This window comes from Mesocricetus auratus, unplaced genomic scaffold (genome assembly GCF_017639785.1).
Source record: "Mesocricetus auratus isolate SY011 unplaced genomic scaffold, BCM_Maur_2.0 Super-Scaffold_6731, whole genome shotgun sequence".
In the NCBI taxonomy this organism is placed as follows: Eukaryota; Metazoa; Chordata; class Mammalia; order Rodentia; family Cricetidae; genus Mesocricetus; species Mesocricetus auratus.
Genome location: NW_024429185.1, coordinates 8,887,796 through 8,909,743, shown reverse-complemented (window position 1 = coordinate 8,909,743; position 21,948 = coordinate 8,887,796). Strand labels below are relative to the sequence as shown.

Genomic DNA, 21,948 nt, shown 5'->3' with positions numbered 1-21,948 from the left:
CCATAAAAGGCTCAACTGGAACACCTCTACAAATATTTACAAGAAAATCAAATCAAGTGCATACTCTCTCAGCAAAGCACTTCAAGGACATCTCTGCCCTTAAGACAACCAGCAAAAGGACGGTTTTACCAGAGTGGAAAATGCCATCATAAAGGCACCAGGGATGCTGAGCAGGGTAGTTTATACCTGTAAACCCAACACTCAAGAAACTGAGGCAGGAGGATGACAAGTTCCAGACAGGCCTCTTGGGAGACACAGTGAGACTGCCTCTAAGTAAGCAAACAAGAGTTGGCTCCGTCGGGAAGGAACAAGACAATCCGAGCATACAAACAGTGTAAACTGTGGAAAGATTACCCTCAAAGGACAGTGGGGAACTGTGACCCAAGAACAGTGGGCAGAAAGACGGCTATGAGCGGAGCAGGAGGGGGCAGGAGGGTGACAGACTCTCTCCCTAAGAGGGCCAACTTGCCTCTTGTGGAGTGAGCAGGGCATCTGAACTCCAGTCAAACCCGGGCCAAGGGCATCTTGTTTTCCTTGTGTCAGGATTCCCTCCTCCTGTGCTCATTTAGAGATGGATCTTAAGTAGCATTACACTCAAATACCTCAAAAACCACATAATTAATTACGCTCGGCTTCAGTTACAATCACTCATTGATCCAACCCTTCCAGCACAACACCTGCCGGCTGCTGCATAATGAGCTTGGCCTGACTGGCTCATTAACTGATGTCAGGTAAGTAATAGGGCCAAAACATTAACAAAATATTACACAGGCACACCCTGGGTAAGGTTGCGGGAAGTTGCTTTTAGATCTGTTTTTTGTTGTTGTTCTTTTGTGTCAAGCGGTAACTTATTTTTAAACCAAGACCTGACCACCTGTTTAATCAGTATTGTTGAGTGTGCAATAAATACATGTCAGCATTCACAGACTGTGGCCTCGTCCTCTTTTTTCCTCAATATTCATTATTTGTGTGTGCATGTAGGTATATACCCCATGCGTGCGTGTGTCTGAGTGTATGCCCCGTGTGGGGTGTGTGTGTCTGTCTGTCTGTGTGACTACACGCCTCCTGCATGTATGCTTACGTGTGTATACGTATCTGTGTGAGCATATGCCAGGGTGTGCAGGGCCCACAGAGGCCACAAGTCAGATCCCCTGGAACTGGAGTTAGAGCAGGTGTGAACGGCCTGTGTGGGCGTAGGACCCAGAGGCCCTTCTGTAAAACCTGCAAACACTCTTCGTGTTGGGCGCCATCCGTCTCTCCAGCCCCACACCCCTCGCCTCTTCCTAAAGGTGCTTTCTTACAGGTCAAATGGCTTGGATGTGTAGACACCTGAGGATGCAAAGTCTGGCACTAAAAATGGGACATTTTTAGCAGCTCATTCCCTGTCTTTTAGACTTCTCCGTTTGTGTTCTTAGTATTTTTAACCTAATAAGAAAATAGACTGAAGACAGAAAGGGACTTCAAAATAAAGAATTAAAGTTGTTATTGACCCTAAACTGCATCCCTTCGTTCCTCAGTCACTGCAACGGTGCCTGCCAGATGCCATAGGCTGTCTGCTTACCACAAGAAAGGACAATGTCGTGCCAGTGAGGACTGCAGAGGTGAGTGGGGAGACACACAAGGAAATAGATCATGATAAACAAACAAAACAAAACCTGCACGAGTGCCTGCATGGTGACTCACACCTGTAACACCAGCTCCTGGGAGGTAGAGGCAGGAGGATGTCAAGGTCAGTGAAAGGCCAGTGCAAACAGACCTTGCCTCAAAAGACAGATACAAAGGGGCACAGACAGAGACTGTACCAGAAAGGAAGCCCGCCGTGTCTAGGAAGAGGCCAGAGCCAACTATGAAAACAAGTCAAACCCAGAAAGAGACTACAGATTTTAGATCTTATGTAAGATGAAACACTAGGGAGGGGACTTACTCATCTAACAGTGGTTCTCAATCTGAGGGTCGTGACCCCACAGGGGTTGGAGAGCGATATTTACATTATGATTCATAACAGTAGCAAGATTACAATTAGGAAGTGGCAACAAAAATAATTTTATGGTTGAGGGTCACCACACCCTGAGGAACTGTATTAAAGGGTCACTATTCTAAATGAAACAGTATCATAAAAACTGGCCTTTCTTAGGAAAAAGAAAAGAGAAAAACTTTGAAAATGATGAAACCTACCTGAATGCATTAAGACATCATTTGGCTTTGTGATATAAAATGAATGAGTTCCTAAGGGCAGAAAACTTATCACTGCTTTTAAAATGCAGTGTCTTAAAGAGCCGTCCAACTGGGAGATGTCAAAAATAATTAGTTGTCACATGGAAAAAAAATGACTTGTTACTGGAAGCAAGGGCAGCAGGAAAAGGATAAGAGTCTGTCCCCTCTCTCACAGGTGCCAGGGAAAGGCTCGGGGCACCTCCTGCCACGTGGAGCAAGTCTGGTGAGGAAGATGCCAGGCTGGTGAGGAAGGCTGTCAAGAGTCCATGCACACCAAAGTCTGGTTGCTTCAGCAGCCGAGAGCAGCGCAAGGTTAGAAGAAAGAGGCTCAAGGGAAGAAGCCAAGGTCAGGAAAGGAAGCAGAGAGCAGGCAAGAGCAGGACCCAGAGAGGGACATGGCCCTGTGAGCCAGGGTCGGGCCCTAGGGAGGTGGGATGAGGAGGTGAGCTCTTTGTGTATGCCTACATACATGTGTGGGTGCAGTTGTGTTCATCTGTACACCAGGGGTGTGTGTGTGTGTGTGTGTGTGTGTGTGTGTGTGTGTGTGTGTGTGTGCGCGCGCGCGCACACGCGCTTGCATCACCCACCATCTGTGGGTTCATACGTATGTGTACAGGCCAGAGGGAAACCTCAGGTGTCATTCTGGTGCCATCCACATTTGTTTTGGGAGATGGGATCTCTCACTAGCCTGAAGCTCATCAAGTAGATCAGGCTGGCTAGCCAGTAAGTCCCAAAGACCCACCTGTCTACAGCACTGGGGTCACAGGCATACACCACTACGCTGGCTTTTTTATATGGACTTTGGGGATCAGACTCCCATCCTCCGCACTTAACCAACTGAATTACTTCCCCAGACTCAAGTTCACCAGGGAAAGCCAGTTTCTGCCACTGCGACAGTCCACCAGAGAACCTAGAGGGAACCTGGTTACTGCCAACGCAACAGTCTACCAGAGAACCAGAGGAAACCAGGTTACCACCCCCTGCGACAGTCCACCAGAGAACTTAGAAGCTAGCCGGTCACAGTCAACGATTTAGAAACTGCTTAAAACTGGTAATGGATCCCAGAATAGAGAATCTACCGTTCCTTTCAGATAGACTTCAGATGGTGAAAAATTAGCAGAGCCACAAAGATGTCCTGGTTGGAGTCCCCACTGATTTCAATTAGTCAGATTTAACCACATCCAAGACTGACAATGTCAACTACCAGGCAAGGCAGACACACTCTGGCGAAAATGTCAATGACCTCAAAGAACCGACCATACACAACATGTGTCACCATTATACTCCCTTTTCTTCTTAAAGAGCGAATTCCTGTCGCAGCTAAACTTAAGAAAAAACGGAGGTCCTGGGCTTGACAAGACTCAGCAGTGTGCTAAAAGCTCTGGGAGCACTCAACCCCTCAGGAGATTTACACCTCCTGAGAGAGACTTTCAAACACACAGGAAGAGGCAACAGTCCACGGGGGAACTCAAGAGAAAGGCTGGTCACAGCCAACCATTTAGAAACTGCTTTAAACTAGTAATGGGTCCCAGAATAGAGAATCTATCCTTCCTTTCGGATAGACTGCAGTGGAAAATTAGCAGAGCCACAAAGATACCCTGCGGAAAGCATGAACTCTGCGTCTGTGGGGAAGGGACGTCTTCAGATTCGGGGACTTGCAAGGAGACTTGGCCACTCTTGAGCAGAAGAGGATTTATTTCTGAGTAAGTGAAAGGGAATGCTAGAAAGAGGAAAAGCATGGGAGAGGCGAGGAGCAGAGGAGGCCACTGCCTCTCTGAGGGGAAACAGCAGAGTCAAGAGAGAGGGAGAGTCTGAAATAAGTAAGTAAGACCTGTTACAGGGCACAGCCTGCAGAACACACACACAGGACACCTTATTACAAGTTTGGTTTTTAAAACATGGTGAAATACAGATGGCACTGCAGTCCTATAAACCCAGAACTTGGGAAACTGAGGCAGGAGAATCATGGCTTAAAAAACTAAAGACTTCCAGACCAGCCTTAGCCATGGTAAAACCCTGTCTCTAAGGGGGCGGCGCGGGGGAGGGGGGGTGCTGGAGAGATGGTTCAGCAGTTAAGAGCACCTAGTGACTTACTGCTGTTTTAGAGGACATGGGTTCTGTCCCAAACAGTCACCTTAAGCACTCACAGCAACCTGTAACTTCAGTTCCAGAGGCCTAATGCCCTCTTCTGGCCTCCATGGGCAGCTCCATGTGTGCAGTGCACATAAACTCTCACAGGCGCGCGCGCACACACACACACACACACACACACACACACACACACACACACACACACACGCTTAAATAAAACAAGTACACAAATCGGTGGGCTGTGGGCTGGAGAGATGGTGCAATTATTGATCTAAAGAGAAAGAGGCGAGCTAATAGTATCTGACTTCTGGCTTTGAGACTACCAAGGGCAAACTCGGGCAGTGGGGTAGGTAATTCATGCCTCTTGGGTTTCCAGCACTTCAGAGAGAAGGAGGAAAGAGAGAAGGTTGTTTTAGTGAAGTTATTTTCAACTGTCCATTCTTCACATTCTAGAAGAGTTTAATGATCCTTTCCCTGCTCAATAAAGCCCATTAAAAAGAAATCAACCACCAATGCTTATGAGACCCTACAGAATACTGCTGGTTAATTCTGCCCATACTCTAAGCTGTCTCTTAATCTTTCTTACATAAATACATCTGGAAGAGCTGAAGGGCTTCCTGACTGTTCTGTCCTTCCAGAAAGACCTTGTATTCCACTGTAGTGCACAGAGCCGGAAGGTCCTGAGAACATTCTACCACATAAAAAATACTAGAACAGAAACAGCCTATGTGATTTTTTTCCTAAAATCTCACTAAAAATACTGAGAGAAATTGATGAAAACCAAGGCAGCCTTGCTTGAGTTCACTGGTAAACCCACTTGCCTGGGCCTCTAAGTAACACAGTATGAAAAACCACATAGGAATGTTCAACTGTTCACAGGTGCAACATAGATCGTGGGATCCTAGGAGGAAGAGGGGTTCATGCTGTGTCAATCCTGGGGTACAGTGTGGGAAAGGAGTGACCATCATCCCTTTAAGAGGAAGATTCTAGTTTTCTGTTCTTATTCCACCATATATAAACCACTACTACTGGTGAATAACTAACTATCCATGGGTCGTGTAAGACATACAGGAGAATCAGCTTATCCTTACAGAACACATTTGACCCCTACACATAATTTAAGGGTCAAAATTATATTCCTTCTAAATAAAACTAAGAGACTGCCTGCCCAACTGCCCACACCCCAGTAAGAACCACTGCAAATTTTGTAAGCTCAGGTAGTAGCATGTCCTAAAAATAAGCTGTTCCTTTAATTTCTTTTAAAGATAAAATTCTGCCCTTTTTGTTACAGTTCTTTTATCTCTAAAGAGCTGATGATCTAAATTCCTCAGTAAAAGGTCTGAACTGGATACGGAGCTGCAGGCTGGGACTCTAGCACTTGGAGGGCACAGGCAGGAGGATGAGGAGTTCAGTCATCCTTAGCTGCACAGTGAGTTCAAGGAGATCAGGGATACTTAAGAACTGTCTCAAAAAAAAAAAAAAAAAAGCTGGGCAGGTTAGAAAACAAAGGCCTTTAATTGAAGCTCTTGGGAGGTAGAGACAAGGACATCTCTGTTGAGTTAGAGGCCAGCCTGATCTACACAGTAAGTTCCAGACTAGCCAAGGCTACAGAGTGAGACCCTATCTCACACTGAAAAAAGGTACCGACAACACCTGCTACGTTTTTGACTCCTCCTACACCCACGTACAGCACAACAGACAATGTGTAAGGATGCACTGTTTGATTCTGACCACACTCGGGTTTCAAGCCAACACCCCTCCGCTTGCACTTGGGAAAAGTGAAGCTCAAGGCTACATTTCTTACCGGACAATCTGTGCTATACTAGAGGCGGCCTCTTGGAGCTCTGACAACTTGTCCCTCCCAAATCCCTGATCTTACCTTGGTTTCTCAGAAATCATCAGGGCCCCCGGTCCAAATCCCAGCCTACCAGGATTCTGTCTTTCTCTGACATCTCACCCTTGTCTCAAAGTGCCAGCACCAACAAAGTCTTTATTCACCTTATCTAAGCTCCACCTGTCCCAGCTGTCTCTGTCTCTGACCCTATGTGAGAACCCTGGGAGAAAAGATGTATTTGGGTAAGAGTTGTCGATGGCAAGGTGGCAGGGCCTTAAGTCACATCTGGGCAGTTCAGGAAGCAGAGAGAAGGGATACTGGCACTCAGATGGCTTTTTCCAGGACCATAGTCCATGAAATGGTACCACCCACATTCAGGGTCTGTCTTCAGTTAAACCCCTCTCATAGAGCTCCTGTCCTCCTACCTCTATCTGGGGACAGATATGGGCACATCCATCTGGACCTTACACGAGTGGCTCATTAAAGTGACTTTGCTCCCACCTGCCAAAAGTTCACAAAAGCCGTCCCTGGTGCAGACTGTGATTCCCCTCTCCCCACTCCCACAGTGAAGCTAGCCCCTCCCACCCCCACCCCCACTCCCACAGTGAAGCTAGCCCCTCCCACCCCCACCCCCACCCCCACAGTGAAGCTAGCCCCTCCCACCCCCACCTCCACCCCCACAGTGAGGCTAGAGCCACAGGGCTAAAGGCCAATGGAAGCCATGCGGAGCTGTGAGAACAGGGAAGTTCTCCCTTCCCAGAAGTCAGGAAACCACCCCGGGCTGCCGTTTCCTGGGCAACAGGAAGCTGATGCAAGGAAGGGAAGTAATTAGTGACTTTCAGCTATACAATAAAAAGCCTCTTCACGTTTCTTTTGTTTGTATTTTTCAAAGAGTTACACAAATTGGCTACAAAAGATAGAAGTGACGATGACTTTTTTTTGGGGGGGGTGGGGCGGGACTGAGTCTCACCTTGTAGCCTTGGAACTCACTATGTAGCCGAGGCTACCCTTAAACTCAGAGATCCTCCTGCCTCTGTCTCCCCAGCACTGGGATTAAAGATGAAAAGCCTTCAGTATCACACTGCTCAAGGATGAGTTTTTTTTTTAAGGTTGTAATGCTCCCACAAAACCCAAGTCTGCCATCTTGCTTCTTGGACTTTTGCACACAATTCTTCTTTTGCCTCAGTAAGTTTATCCATTTCCTAGCTGTGCTGCTCACTCCTTTTGTGTCGGAGTCTATATGCACGGGCATTCACGCATGCGTCTGTGTATGCTCGCATGCGCCTGTGTGTGCACGCATGCAAATGTGTGGAGGTCAAAGGTCGACCTCAAGCCTCTTCCTCAACCGCTCTCCGCTTGTCCTTTCAGACTGGGTCTCTCAATGAGGCTTGCTGACTGGCTGAAGCCATGACTCCATGGACCCCAGGGCCTCCCCGCCTCTGCCTCTGAATGGCTGGGATAACAACGGGCCTGTGCTAATGCTCCAGGCTACTGATGTGGACTCTGGGGTTCCAAATGCAGGGCCTCATTCTGGCCCAGCAAGCACTTCACCCACAAAGCCATCTCCCCAGCAATACCGTTCATCTTAAGAATACTACCGCTGAGTGAAATCAGAGCAATTTGGGTTACAGACCAGCAGCCAACTGAAACTACTCAAAGCTCTCCTCTGTCTGGAGAGCAGCAACAACCACTGGCTGGTCACATTAGCTCATGAAATGCATCACAATGAACAAGGCCACGCCCACAACAGGTCGGGATGGACAGGGTTCAATAATCCTATGATAAAGCAAAGACTCCAAGCCAAAGGCTTTTGAGAAAGTCAGTTTTCTCGGAATGTGGTCACTTGCCTCGGGGAAGGAACAGCAGGTATCGCGTTCCTGTGGTGTAGTGAATCATGTCCAGAGACCAAGATAGAGAAGGAAGCCAAGGCAACTGTGCCCCTCAGGAGTTGGGGGTGGGGGTGAGGGGTGGAGAGTGATCCTGCTAAAAACCTATCTTTTTTGTTTTTTTTAAGGGTTATTTATTTTATGTGTGATTGTGTTGCCTGAGTGTATATGTATACGCTACAGCATGTCTGATGCCCAAAGAGGTCAAAAGATGGCATTGGATCCCATGGAACTATAGTTATGGATTATTCAAAGCCACAGTGGTAAGTGCTGGGAACCCAACGTGGGTCTTCTAGAGCAGTAAGTGCTTTTAACTGCTGACCAATCTCTCCAGACCCTATTTAACCAGCTTCTAATGTTACACTTATCATCAAACATTTGCTCTTTGTTATATTTAACCAGATCTCTCTATACAAGCTACACTGGCTTAAACCTGAAATCCTCCAGCCTCAGACTGTTGAGTCCTTGCTATGACTTTGGGTATGCAGTAAGATGGCCCAGGGAATGGCAATGACCCTTATCATATATGAGAATCACCTTAGCAACGAGGGAATCACCTTAGCAATGAGCAGGTACTGTCCCAACAACCACAATTACCACCACCAAAACAAGTTACTTATTGTCCTGTGTAAAAGCATCCCTTCCACATTCTATATGGCTGGAATTAGAAGCCTTTCATCAGCATTAATTAATGGAAATATAATGCAAGTGACTATCTTCCAGCAATCATATTAAAAAATTTAGAAAAACAACAGGATCAATTTCAATAAAAACATTCCACTTAAAGCCCCACGTCCAGGTGCTATGGAATAATCTCTTTGTACACTGTGAAGACGTATCACTCTGATTGGTTCAATCAAAAGCTTAGTGGCCAATAGCTAGGCCGGATTTCCAGGCGCAGGGGGACGCTGGGAAGAAGGATGGGGGTCACCAGCCAGAGATGGAGAAAGTGGGAAAGCAGCATGGACAGTGAAGATTACAGGTAATAAAGCCAAGAGGCAGAAAGTAAATCAAGAGAAATGGGCTCATTTAAGCTGTAAGAGCTAGTCAGAAGCAAGCCTAAGCTATCGGCCAGGCTGTCGTAATTAATAAGTGATTTGGCAGCTAGCTGATAGGACAGGGAAAGACTCCCTACATCCAGGCTCAGAGGATAAAGGCACTTGTTAGCAATGCTGAAGACTTGAGGTCACCCACATGATAGAAGAAAACTGACTCCCACAAGCTATCTTCTAACTGTCCCATGGGGGGGGCCACACACACATACACACACACACACACACACACACACACACACACACACGCACACGCATGCACACGCACGCACACGCAAATACACAATAGCTGTTAATGTATCATTTTAACATATTAGTATTTGAAACATTAAAAGGTATTTTGTAAGCAGGGCATGGTGGTGGCACACGCCTGTCATCCAGCACTTGGTGGCAAGTGGAGGATCGGGAGTTCAAGGTCATCCTCACCCTGGAATGCACAAGACCTTATTTCAAAAACACTAAAATTAAAAAAAAAACTAAAACTAAAATTAAAACAAAAGAATGGAGGGAAGAAAGGGAAAGAAATTAAATATTTTCCTTGGAGAGTCACTGTGTACCTTTTCTTAGAGAACACTTGAACTCACAGTAGCCACATGACTAGACGCTACTGCACAGAGGAGGCCCCATCATCTGCATGCCTGATCTCCTTTCTTCCTTTAAAATCCTTGCTGGAAAGGTTTGGATGCTCTCTGTATTAGAACAATAGCGGGGGGGGATAGTGCATTCCCTACAGATAATGAAGAAGAAAAGAGAAAGACTGATGGCGACATATGCATCGGAGTGTCACTACCTTCTCAGCTCGTTCATGACTTTAAAGGCTTTCTTCATGTGCCAGGGGTTCACCGTCACCGGGCAGGGTTTTTCAGGGTTATCATCTTTTGAATCGAGAGGCTTCTGATGACCCTGCTTTGTGCATCTGTACACAGAGAAAAGAACAAAAAGAAAAAAAAAGAGACAAAGATCTCATTAAGGATAATTTAGTTCCGGCTTGTCAAGCTACAAGAGACAAACTGAATGCCTCCCTCCCTCCCCTGCTCAGTTAGGAGGAGAAGGCTGCCCTCAACGGAGAGTAATACACAATTCAGAACGATCACTATGGTTTCAACAAGAAGTGGGTAATTATCTTCCTGGTGTCAAAGATCTGTCAAATAGAAACAAGGAAGATTCAGAGGAAAAAGCTTAGCAGATCGCCACAAACAAAAACACTGCAAAATAATCTCTGTTGGAAATCAACTTGTTTTTACAACCAACCTATAGTCATATCTACACATATATGTGTGGGTGCAGTTTGCTTGTTTACAAACTTGCTTTTACAACCAACCTATAGTCATATCTACACATATATGTGTGGGTGCAGTTTGCTTGTTTACAAACTTGCTTTTACAACCAACCTATAGTTATATCTACACATATATGTGTGGGTGCAGTTTGCTTGTTTACAAACTTGCTTTTACAACCAACCTATAGTCATATCCACACACAAAGGTGTGCACACGTGCATGCGTGTATGTGTGTGTGTGTGTGTGTGCGAGCGTGCGCATGTGTGCATGCAGTTTGTTTGCTTGCAAACTTCAGATATAAAATCTGGTTCAAATTTGCTCTCTCTGCAAAAACCCATAGTCTACATATTTGTGGGCCTACACTAGAAAGATTAATCAAGTTAACTAAAGTTCTTGTCACCTGGCACCTTGTCTGCCTAATGGTATGATCTCATTACTTATAATCGTCACAACAACTCTGTATACCAATTATCATTATTAGCCCATTTCACAGATGAAGAGACTGAGGTGGGGAGGAGATGACGAGTGACATAGTAAATAGTAGAGCACAGCCAACCTGAACTGTCACTCATGCTCACTACCACTTCCCATAACCAAGTATTTAAGCTTAAATGTGCAATTAGTCTTTATCTTTTAAGAAAAGCATTGTTTTCATTTTATGGACACGTATGCGCATCTGTGAGCCAGGGAGTTGTCCATGGCAGCAAGAAACAGACAAAAAGGTAATTTTTGAAGTGGTAAATGCATAACTCAGGAAATCTCCTATAAAAAATCGAATTGCAAATACATTACAAATGTAAATTATACTTCAAAAAACTGGAGCTGGAGAGAGGGCACAGAGCTTAAGACCACATGTTGCTCTTGCAGAGGACCTAAGTTCAGCTCTCAGTACCCACAGAATGGTTTGCAACCATCTGTAACTTCAATTCCAGAGGATCCAACACCCTCTTCCAACCTGATCCTGTGCACCAGGCATACATATGTATACACATGCAAGTGAACACTGATACACACAAAGATAAAATAAACACATTAAAAATGAAGGTACCACAGTAAGCCTACTGAAAACTGATGGAGGTCCTTCTGTATGCCGTGAATATATGTTTCTCTTATTGGTTGACGAATAAAGCTCTTTCCGTCAATGGGCAGGCAGGATTTAACCAGGCAAGAAATCCAAACAGTGACAGAGAAAAGTAATAGGCGGAGTCAAGGAGATACCATGCAGCTTCTGAGTAAGTCAAGACCACGTGGAGATACACAGATTAATAGAAATGGGTTAATAATTAAGAGAGCTAGCCAGTAAGAAGTCTGAGTCCAGTAAGATGGCTCAGCAGTTAAGAGAGAGAGAGCACAGAGCTTAAGACCACATGCTGCTCTTCCAGAGGACCAGGGTTCAATTCTCAGCACCCACACGGCAGCTCACAACTGTCTGTAATTCCAAGACCTGACACCCTCACACACATATTCATGCAGGCAAAATACCAATGCACATAATAAAAAAGCCTGAGCCATTGGCCAAACACTTCGTAATTAATATAAGCCTCCATGTGTTTATTTGGGACTAAACAGCTGCGAGACCGAACGGGACAGAAACTTCCATCTACAGAAAACCATGCTGTATATGTATTGCAAGAAGCATCCCTTAGCATGGCACTGCTCTTTCCTTCTGCCCTAGTCCTAAAAGGCTATGCACTCATTCATGCAATTAACCTTTTTTTTAATGTGTCCTTGTAAAACATCGATGAATAAAGCAAAGATTCCTGCCCCTCGCAGTCTGTGGGGAGGGGACACAATACGCCTGGCAAATCAGAAAAGCGGGTAGGTAGCGTTCTACAAAGTGGTGAGTGCTACAAGAAAAAGGCACGGTAAGACAGAGAAAGCAGGAAACATAGGACAACATGATGGGGGACGTCCTTCTGTACATATGCTTCTCTCATTGGTTGATGAATAAAACGCTGTTTGGCCAATAGAGGCAGGAAGATAAGGCCATGTAGAAATACATAGATTAGTAGTTATGGGTTAATAATTAAGAGAGAGGTAGCCAGTAAGAAGCCCTAGTCATCGGCCAAGAGTTTTACAACTAATATAGCATCTGTGTGTTTCTTTGGGGCTAAGCAACCAGTGGGACCAGGTTGGGGGGGGATCCGGCAACAATAACGGCAATGAAGGTGTGAATTTGCAGTATTAAAAAGAGTGATTAAACGAGATAGCTGGGAATTGAGATATAAACAAAGGCTGGAAGGTGAGAGGAGGTTCAGAAGGAGGGGACCGCAGAGAAGGGCCAGTACGTGCCCTCTGACCCCTACGGCTAGAATGAATAACTGGGTCTGAGAAGTATAACAACCTACATTTTCACTGCTGGATAAAGACAGCTGTGCTGGTTAGGTTCATTATGAACTAGACACAGTGACCTGGAGTCACCCAAGGAACCTCAAACGAAGAACTGCCTCACTCAGACTGGCCTGCGGCCATCTCTGTGAAGAGCTGCAATGACTGATGTGGAAGGAGCAGGCCACCGCGAGTGGCACTATCCCTAGGCAGGTGGGCGTGGGCTCTATAGGAGAGTTAGCTCGGCGTGAGCCAGAGAGCAAGCCAGCAGTATCGTTTGTGCCTCTGTGGTTTCTGCCTCAGGTTCCTGGCTTGGGTTCTCACTCTAGCTTCTCCATGACAAGGGGTTACCTGGAAAGGCACGCCGAAATAAATCCTTCCCTCCGCTTTTAGTCAGTGTTTTATCGGAGCAGCAGGAAGCAACCTTGGGCAACAGTCCATAGGGGTCAAGAATGGAAAGAGGAAAAGGATTTAGGTATGGCAGTGATCCTCTAAAGGGTTAGGGGGAGGCTGCCCAGCTTCTGTCCGTCCCAGGGAGAGCAATGAGATTTGTTTACAAAATAAATGCCTACGTCAAAGAGCCAGAAGGACTCCAATATAGGGGGAAGGATTGGGTTTCCAATTAGAAAGAGGTAGGCTACAGGTGGGACCAGTCTGGGGTGTAGGAAGGTTTTTCAGACAGGCTGGTACAGATGAGGAGACACAGAAATCAACAGGAAAGTATCAGAGTCTCGAGCTGGAAAACAAACGTCTAGCTGGTGGACTGGAGAGAGGGCTGAAGAAGTAGAGACGTTTGCCAAATCTCTCTCTCTCTCTCTCTCTCTCTCTCTCTCTCTCTCTCTCTCTCTCTCTCTCTCTCTCTCTCTCTCTCTGTCTCTCTCTCTCTCACACACACACACACACACATACACACACACACGCGCACGCTATAATTTGTTTCGTTTGTTTGTTTGATTTTTAATCTAGATGGTGACGGGATTCTGAGAATCACTGGTTCTATGACCAAAGCCAAAAGGCAGGCTGGATACCCTGGCAGTGTACGAAGCCAAGAAGCAGGTTTTCAACATTAAAGAAACCTAGAAAATTCAGCACTATTTGCTCAACTTCCCTAGTCCCTGAGTAGCACTAGTGCACTACATGATTTCTTAACAGGCTGTCCACCAAAACCAGGCGTGAACGCTGCTTTCCCCTGTCGATTTGTTTAAGGCTGAACAGCCGAATGAGCACAGGGCACTGCCTCCAAAGGCAAATTCCACTGCTGGGGTGAGATAAGAGGAGGCACACTCCATTAACTATGGCCTTTGGGAGAGACAGTATAGAATGATTTAAGAAAGGGTCCTGGGGCTGGAGAGACGGTTCAGTGCTTAAAGAGTACTGGCTAGTCTTCCATAAGAACTGAGTTCAACTCCCAGCACCTGCAAAGGCAGTTCATAACTCAACTCCTGTTCCAAATGATCCGCCATCCTTTTCTGGCTTCTGTGGGCACCCGGCATGAGCATAGTGTACAGACACATATGCAGGCAAAACACTACCGTATTAAGTGATACATCTCTCTTAGTCAGAGGGATGTGGAGAGGGAAGTCCCTGCTGCACAAGCAAAAGAACCTAGGTTAGGACTTCCAGCACCCACATAGAAGCCAAGAGCAGTGACGTATGTCTATAACCCCAGCAATGGAGTGCAGACGAACGGTCCACAGAGCTGGATAACCAGTCTTCCAGTCGAAAAGCAAGCTCCTGCTTCTGCCTCAAAAACTAAGGGGGACAGCAATAGAAAGAAGTATGCAACACGGACCTCTGGCCTCCACAGGGGAGCAGCAACCCATGCACACATGTGCACGCCCCCACACACGTGTGCATAAATTTCAAAAAGAAAAAAGGTTGTAGAAAGGAAGATATCTGGTACGAGGCAGAAGGGGAAGAGGACCAGGGAGCTGCATGATGACAAATGACAAGCATTCCCAATCTCACAGCTAAGGAAGCAACAGGGTTCTCACGGGACTGACGACCGTGAACCCAGGCAAACGCCCTCTCTACCCACACCGAATGCAATTCCTACACAAACAGCACACATACAGATCTAATTCAATCGGGGTTCAGCTGGGGAAAACACACTGGCGACTAGTGAAATAATCGCAGGAGAGTTTTCAATGTTCGGAATTGGAAACCAATGTGACTGTCCAGAAAAGAACACAGTTATTGGAGAACTGAGAGCTTGACCCCTACCTAAGAAATCAGGAGCCCATGAGATGTCTTCATGGGAAAAGAAAAACTCTGGTCCCTAGGCTAAACAATCTGACTTCAATACTGGGGACCCACATGGTGGAAAGAGAGAACTGACTCCCAGTAGCTGTCCTCTGACCTCTAAACATGTGATGTGGCAAGCACATACCTTCAACACACGCACACGCACACACACACACACACACACACACACAACACACACACACACACACAATTTGAAATTCTACGTAATGAAGAGGGGCTTGAAAGATGACTTAGCAATTAAGAGCACTTGCTGCTCTTTCAGAAGTCCGGGGTTTGGTACCCAGCACTAACGTGATGGCTCCCAACCACCTGTTACTCCAGTTCCATGGGATTCAACTCTTCTGGCCTCTGCAGGCACCAGGCATGCACATGGTACCTACATGCAGGCAGAACACACATACAATAAAAACAAAATACATCTTCTAAAATTAGGATTTAAGGGTAGGGATGGTAGTGCACACCTGTAATCCCAGCAGCATTCTGGAAGCTGAGGAAGGTCACAAGTTCAAGGCTACCCTGAGCAAAACTGCAAGGCCCTGCCTCAAAAGACCAAGCAGACAGAAGAAAGAAGACACCTGGCTTTACAGAACGAACGCTAAGGTTGCCACACAGAACCAAGGCACACGGCAGTGGAACTCCCTTAAAGCTGTTTTCAGCTTCTGATTTACTTAGTTTTGTTTTGTTTTAAGGCACTCCGGAAGCTGTAAAGAAGGAACTTTACTCAAAGACTTAAAAGAAGAAGGAAAGGATAACACAGGCTTTCCTTTACTTAAGTGTTCCTTGTACTAACCGCCGCCGTTTTACAAACCCAGCAGCCCTACTGCACTGACTACTTCCAACACTAATGTCCTTCTCCTTATTCCTCATTTCCTATGAGGCTTCTGTCTTAGACGGTGTCCATTTATTACCCGGATGGAGCAACAAACATGGCACACCATGTTAAAACTACAGCAGTGAAAACCGTAGCTACCAGGGGCACACAGCGAGCGTGTGTGCAAAAGTTTACCATTGAAACTGTATCTTGTGTGCCCGGGTGCCCTGGTCTGCTTCCCTTCTGAACAAAGAACAGCCTTCTCCAGGAAACTGCCTTCTGGAAACTATCAAAAGGAGGCACTTTTTAAAACTCCCTTTGCCTTTCTTTCCAACGCGACAGTCCACAGCTGTTATTATTTGATAATGGCCACTCGATTGCCTATTGTTATCAAAAATCATATCTGAAAGAGTTGCCGTTTCTGGGGGTTTGGATTCCAGTGTACAGCTCTGCTGCATTGGAGGCAAATCCTCAAACCTTCCTTGAATGAGTGACTCTACAAACTCCTCGGCTGGCTTTGTAACTGTAACTGACTTTGTGACTTTGTCACTCTGCCTTGTAACAGTCACTACATCCTCAGACACCAGGAAAATACTCCAACCTGGAGAATCCTCAGATAGTCAAGATTTCAAAACCAAGCAAAGGGTCAAAAGCACGACAACATCTTAGACAGGTCCGAAAATCTCTTTTGTACTATCTGACTTGGAGCGGTGGTTTCTGGTTTTGTTTTCAAGGACGGGGAATAGAAACAGAGCTGGAGAGATGCTCAGAGGTTAAAAAGTGCTTGTCCAAGCATGAGGACCCGAGTGTAGATCACGGAAACCCACACGAAAAGGCAGGTACAGCTGTTCACACGCCTCTAATCCTAGCACTGTAGGGAGCAGAGACGGGGGGGGGCGGGGTTCACTGGGACTTGCTGGTAACCAACATAGCTCCAAGCTCAGAGAGATGCTGCCTCAAAACAAATAGCTCTCCAGTAACAGGATATGTATGGTCAAGTGCTTACTGTCAACATGACATAAACTAGAGTCACCCGTGAAGAGGGACCCTCAACTGAGGGATTGCTTCCATCAGACGGGCTTGTGGGTGTGTCTGTAGGGAATTGTCTTGCTTGATGATTATGGGAGGGTCCAGTCCACTTGGATGGTACCATCCCTGGCGTGGTAGGCCTGAGCAGAATAAGAAAATTAGCAGAGAGCTAGAGCCATTCAGCAAGCAGCCGCCATGACTCCTGTTTCAAGTTCCTGGCCCAACTTCCGGTAGGGATGAACTGTAGCCCACAAGATGAAATAAGTCCTTTCCTCCTGGTCGTGCTCTTGGCCATCATCTTTGACACAGCAACAGAAAGTAAGCAGGGACACAGCAGGACGCGCAGCACCCTCCTCTGACACAGGAAAGCATGCTCACACGCATGCGCACACAGGCCACACACAGATACCACACTCACATACACAAAGGTGAACAGATAAACCTAGGTCTGGAGGGAAGGTTCACGCCGCGCACACATGGAGCGCTAAATTTAATTCCTGAGCACCCACATGAAAAGCAGGGCATGGAAAACACACCTGTAATCCTGGCACTAGGGAGGCAAGGGAAGAATTTCTAGAGCTTGCTGCCCAGTCAGCCTAGCAGAATGACACCAGCAAGTCCCAGTTCCCAAGAGAGACCCTGTCTCAAAAAATAAGATGGAGGAGCATTGAGATGGCTCAGCAGATAAAGTCCACCAAGCCTGATTCTGAGGACCTGAGTTCAACTCTTTGATTCCCAGAACCCACACAGTGGAAAAAGAGAACCAACTCTGCAAGTCAGCTTATAACCTACAAACACACACACACACACTTACGCATGTATGCATGAAGGTACACAGTCATGATCACAATCACACGCCACACATGCAGACATAAACACACAGCACACACAAACACACAAGTGCGCGCACACACACACGCACGCGCACACACACACAGACACACACACTCACGCATGTATGCATGAAGGTACACAGTCATGATTCATGATTACAAACACACACCACACATGCAGACATAAACACACAGCACATACAAACACACAAGTGCGCACACACACACACACACACACCACACAAAGAAACACCCAATCAGTTTCTCAAACTACATAAACCAATCCCTCCTCATATAAAGAGACAGGCAAGCTCTTTTTGGAAATCGGTATGTCGGAATGGTGCTGTCCCTGGGGGGTAGGGGTGAGAGCAGCTTTGCATAATTTTTAAAAACAACAACAGGTGATGCAACACAGACTACCACCCACTTACCCTCCCACCCCAGACTTATCTTCCCAGATTGAGAACGAGCACCCTAGAAAATCTGGGTTGTTTATAAGTTTAGTATTTTCTGGGAGAAATGGTGCTACGAGCGAGTCATGGGTATGATATGGCTGTAAAATTTCACAGGGGACCAAAAGACACTGTCACCTATAGGATGTAAATACTTGGCCAGCCCTGGGTGGCCACCATCTCTGCTCTCCACTCTGCCTGCTCACCTCAAAGGCTGCAAGACTCCGGGCTTGCAGTGAGTCACCCACCATTACTCACAAACTTCTGCCAAGTTCATGTCAGCAGCTGTTGTTTTCAAAGTCCCCATCCGTGCTGTACTGCTCTCAAGTTTCCCCGGACTTTATAGTATTTCTCCTGTGTTCTCGCTGTCTTCCCTGCCAAACTTACTTTCAGAAGCTTGGCAAGTTATTAGCCATGATCCACTTAAAACAAGACCAGATATTCGAAATGCAAACTAGAATCTAATGACTGTCTTCACAAATACTTATCACACCACTCTATAATAAAACTTCCCAACAAAATGCTCTCAGAGCCTCCCCCCAACCCTGGGGTGCCTCCCAATAATCATTGCATTACTGAGATTCAGGGAAAGGAATAGGTTTTCTCTCATTCAACACTTACTTGATGGTAGGGTTGTGCAGTCTTTGCAATGTTCTAAAGGCAGTTTTTCTTCAAATGTATGGAATTTAAGCATTAACTGGGCTTTAACTGTGCCACCGCACAAACTGTAATCTATAACTTGCGGTACTCACCAAAGAAATACGGCTTTTTAAAAAAGTGAGAATGCCCTCTAATACACAAGAGCTTAGACTAGGCTGAGGATGCAGTCAGGGGTGGCAGAACACTGCTTAGAGTATGTGAGGCTCTGAGTGGGATTCCCAGCCCCCCAAAAAGAAAGATAAGATGGTATCTTCAGTACGTAGGTCCTTAGAATTGAGGGTGACGCATCTTGTGAGATTAAACTCCGATCCTGTGTACATCAAATGTGTGTGTGAGAATGTGCGTGGTGCTGCTGCTGTTGCTGCTATTGGTAAAGGTATAGCTCTGATTTCCTAGAACTGGAAAGGAAACATCTAGAAAAGCCAGGCACGCTCAATTTTACTGAGGAACAAAGTTAGAACACAGAGCCCTGAGCCTACTGGGTGGCAGAGGAGACCTCTCTTCCCTGCCTGGGACCTGGGTGGCGTGGCTTCTGCTCAGCGTGGGGGAAGCGCTGGCAGGGGAGGCGGACGGGATGGATGTCTGAGGTTGAGGGGTTGATGGAAGTTGGAGCATAATTGCCCTCTGATAGTAGAACAATGGTGCTGTAAAAAGCTCCACTTGAGTTCAACCCAGCCCTCTTCCCCTCCCACCTACGTGACAAACACAGCACAATCAGGCACTTTTTGTCCCTGACAGTGACTATTACCAGGAAAAGGGATGGGGCAAGAGCATGTCTTATGCAAGATCCATCTTTTAAAGAATACCTCATAAACAGTTACCAAAGCACAACTACAGAAGGGTTTTCGTGAGATGATGAGGAGGGGGATGAGGCATTCCCAGCATTCCCTGTCTTTTATCACTCTTTTCCTTCTGTCTTGTGCTGCTTTCCCTGGTATGGCCATCACTTCACAGCCACAATCTGACCTGGCAGTTCGGATGATGAGCTAGACTTCCTGTCATCTTCTCAGGGGTGGTGAAGGACCACTCAAAATCAGGGATCAGAAGGAGGGCCAAGCGGTAGCCCTGCCTGCACCACTATGCCAAACACTAAACAAGTGACCCTGGATTAACAGGGAAGACAATTACCCCTCGTCCATTTGTCTCATGGGTCGTTCTAAGCATAAAATCCCCAATGAATGCAAACGTAAAGAAGAAAAATGCTGAAGTCGGGAACTAAGTTGAATATGGCCATTTGATTTTATTCACTTTCTTGGCCTTCGATTTTAATTGCAACACTCAAGTTGAAGTCATTAGAAATGTGCAAATAATCATAGCTGCTAATAGATCAAACATATAACTGCTGCCTAAGTGCCCACTGTATGACTGTAATAAAGCAGGATAAGAGGGGCTGGCCACAAGACCCTGCCCCAGTTCCCCGTCTATTAGGGACGTCAAGGCTAAATGCCAAGAAACGGCACAAGCTGAGACACATACATACCCAAGACTGTAAGTTCCATGGAAAGCTAACAATGATCTGGAAAGGACTGAAGTCAAGACTTAAATAAATAAAAGTTCAAAGGAGGCGGGGCTCACCTGGGCCCTGCAGGAGCCCTAAAATCATTTTAAGCAGAGACAAGGAGCATGGAGCAAGGGGAGGAACCGGAAATCCCTGGCCTATGGTGCCACACCGGCTAAGGCACACGACGACCCTGGACTTAAAGTCAAAGTGATGGCAGGCCAAGGCCTCCCAGCTGAGGGTGCGGTTCCGGTGAGCCGTGTTACACGACTCCAGAGTGCCGGAATTCAAAATGACACACGGACGAAACGGTGAGGATCGAAAACGGGAGAATTTACGGGCTGAAGACCGAAGGTGACGCTAAGGCGAACACGACTAAGGTTTTCAGTAGCGAACTCTAGGGACGCTAAGCCCCTCCAGACAGACACGGGGAGGACGAGGAGGAAAGAAGAAGCCAAAATGCTAGTGTGTGTGTAGTGCTAGGGACCATAGGATGCTTGGTTCATTCCTGCACAGAACCCACCCTTAGAAACACTGCGTTTTACCCTGGAGCTGAGAGGGCACACCAACGGAAGCCCGAGATTCCAGACCCTTTAAGCACAGATATAAGTGTTGATGAAAGATACTGATGTCTCCCACCAAAATAATAAACCAAGAATCAACTAAGACTCATAGGGGCTTACAGAGACTGAACTGGCAACCAGGGAGACTGCGTGGGACTGACCTAGGTATTCGGCGTGTGTGTTACAGTTGTTCATCTTGGCTCTCTTGTGGGACTCCTAACAATGGGAACAGGGGCTGTCTCCAACTCTTTTACAGGCCTTTGGGACCCTACTCCTCATGCTGAGTCGCCTTGGCCAGCCCTAATGTGAACGGACGTACCTAGTCTTACTGTAACTTGATATGCCCAGTTTGGTTGATATCCATAGGAGTCCTGCCCTTTTCTAAACAGAAATGGATGGGGGGGGGAGCTGGAAAGAGAGGAAGGAAGGAGGAGAAATTGCAGGCGGGATGTAATTATAATAATAATGATAACAACATTTAAAAAGATACAGATGTCTCAGTGAGGCAAAAGAATTCCTACATGTTGCACGGTCAACCTGGGCTAACTGTGAGACTAATGCCAATCTGGGCGACAGAGTGAGCCACCCTGTCTCCAAAAACAGTAAACAAAAAGATACAGATGGGAATACAGATGAGATGAACTGCAGACTAAGAAGAACTGGCCAAGACCCACTTGTGAGAGGAAAGAGTGCTGTCTGTGAGCCGTTGCAGAAACCGCAAAGCAAGGCTTGGTGGCACAGCCCTGCAATCCCAGCACTAAGGATGCTGAGGCAGGAGGAGCAGGGCTCCAGGCCAACCCAGGATACACAGCAGCATCCTGTCTTCCAATTAAAAAAAAAAGAAAAGAAAGAAAGAAAAAGTGATCAACACAGAGATTAGAACTATAAGACTGTTGAGAAGATTAAGTAAGTAGGACATTATGTAAATCACATTCAGCAACTGAAAAACTAAAGGAAGAGGCCAAAACAAGTGGTGGCATAAAAGCAAAGGCTGCTCCAGACAGACTCTGTGAGAGGAACTAGTCAGAATATGTCTGTGAGCAGATGTCAACCATCCAAGATGTGGGAAGGTGCAGCGTACAGCATGCCAAGTACACAGGCTGCGACGGTGTTACCTCAGTGGGAAAACCGTGCAAGGATGGATGGTGTTAC

At 46.4% G+C, this 21,948-nt stretch overlaps 1 protein-coding gene across 3 annotated transcripts in view; it reads right to left on the bottom strand.

Annotated features, from left to right (window-relative positions):
• The window catches only part of Klhl2 (kelch like family member 2), a 110,335-nt gene that overhangs the window by 84,114 nt on the left and 4,273 nt on the right, over window positions 1-21,948 (bottom strand). For all 3 annotated transcript variants that reach the window (XM_040742232.1, XM_005075185.4, XM_040742233.1), the window contains one exon: window positions 9,868-9,993. In XM_040742232.1, the coding sequence (XP_040598166.1) occupies window positions 9,868-9,993 (126 nt within the window). Of the gene's footprint in view, window positions 1-9,867; window positions 9,994-21,948 lie in introns of those variants that run through there.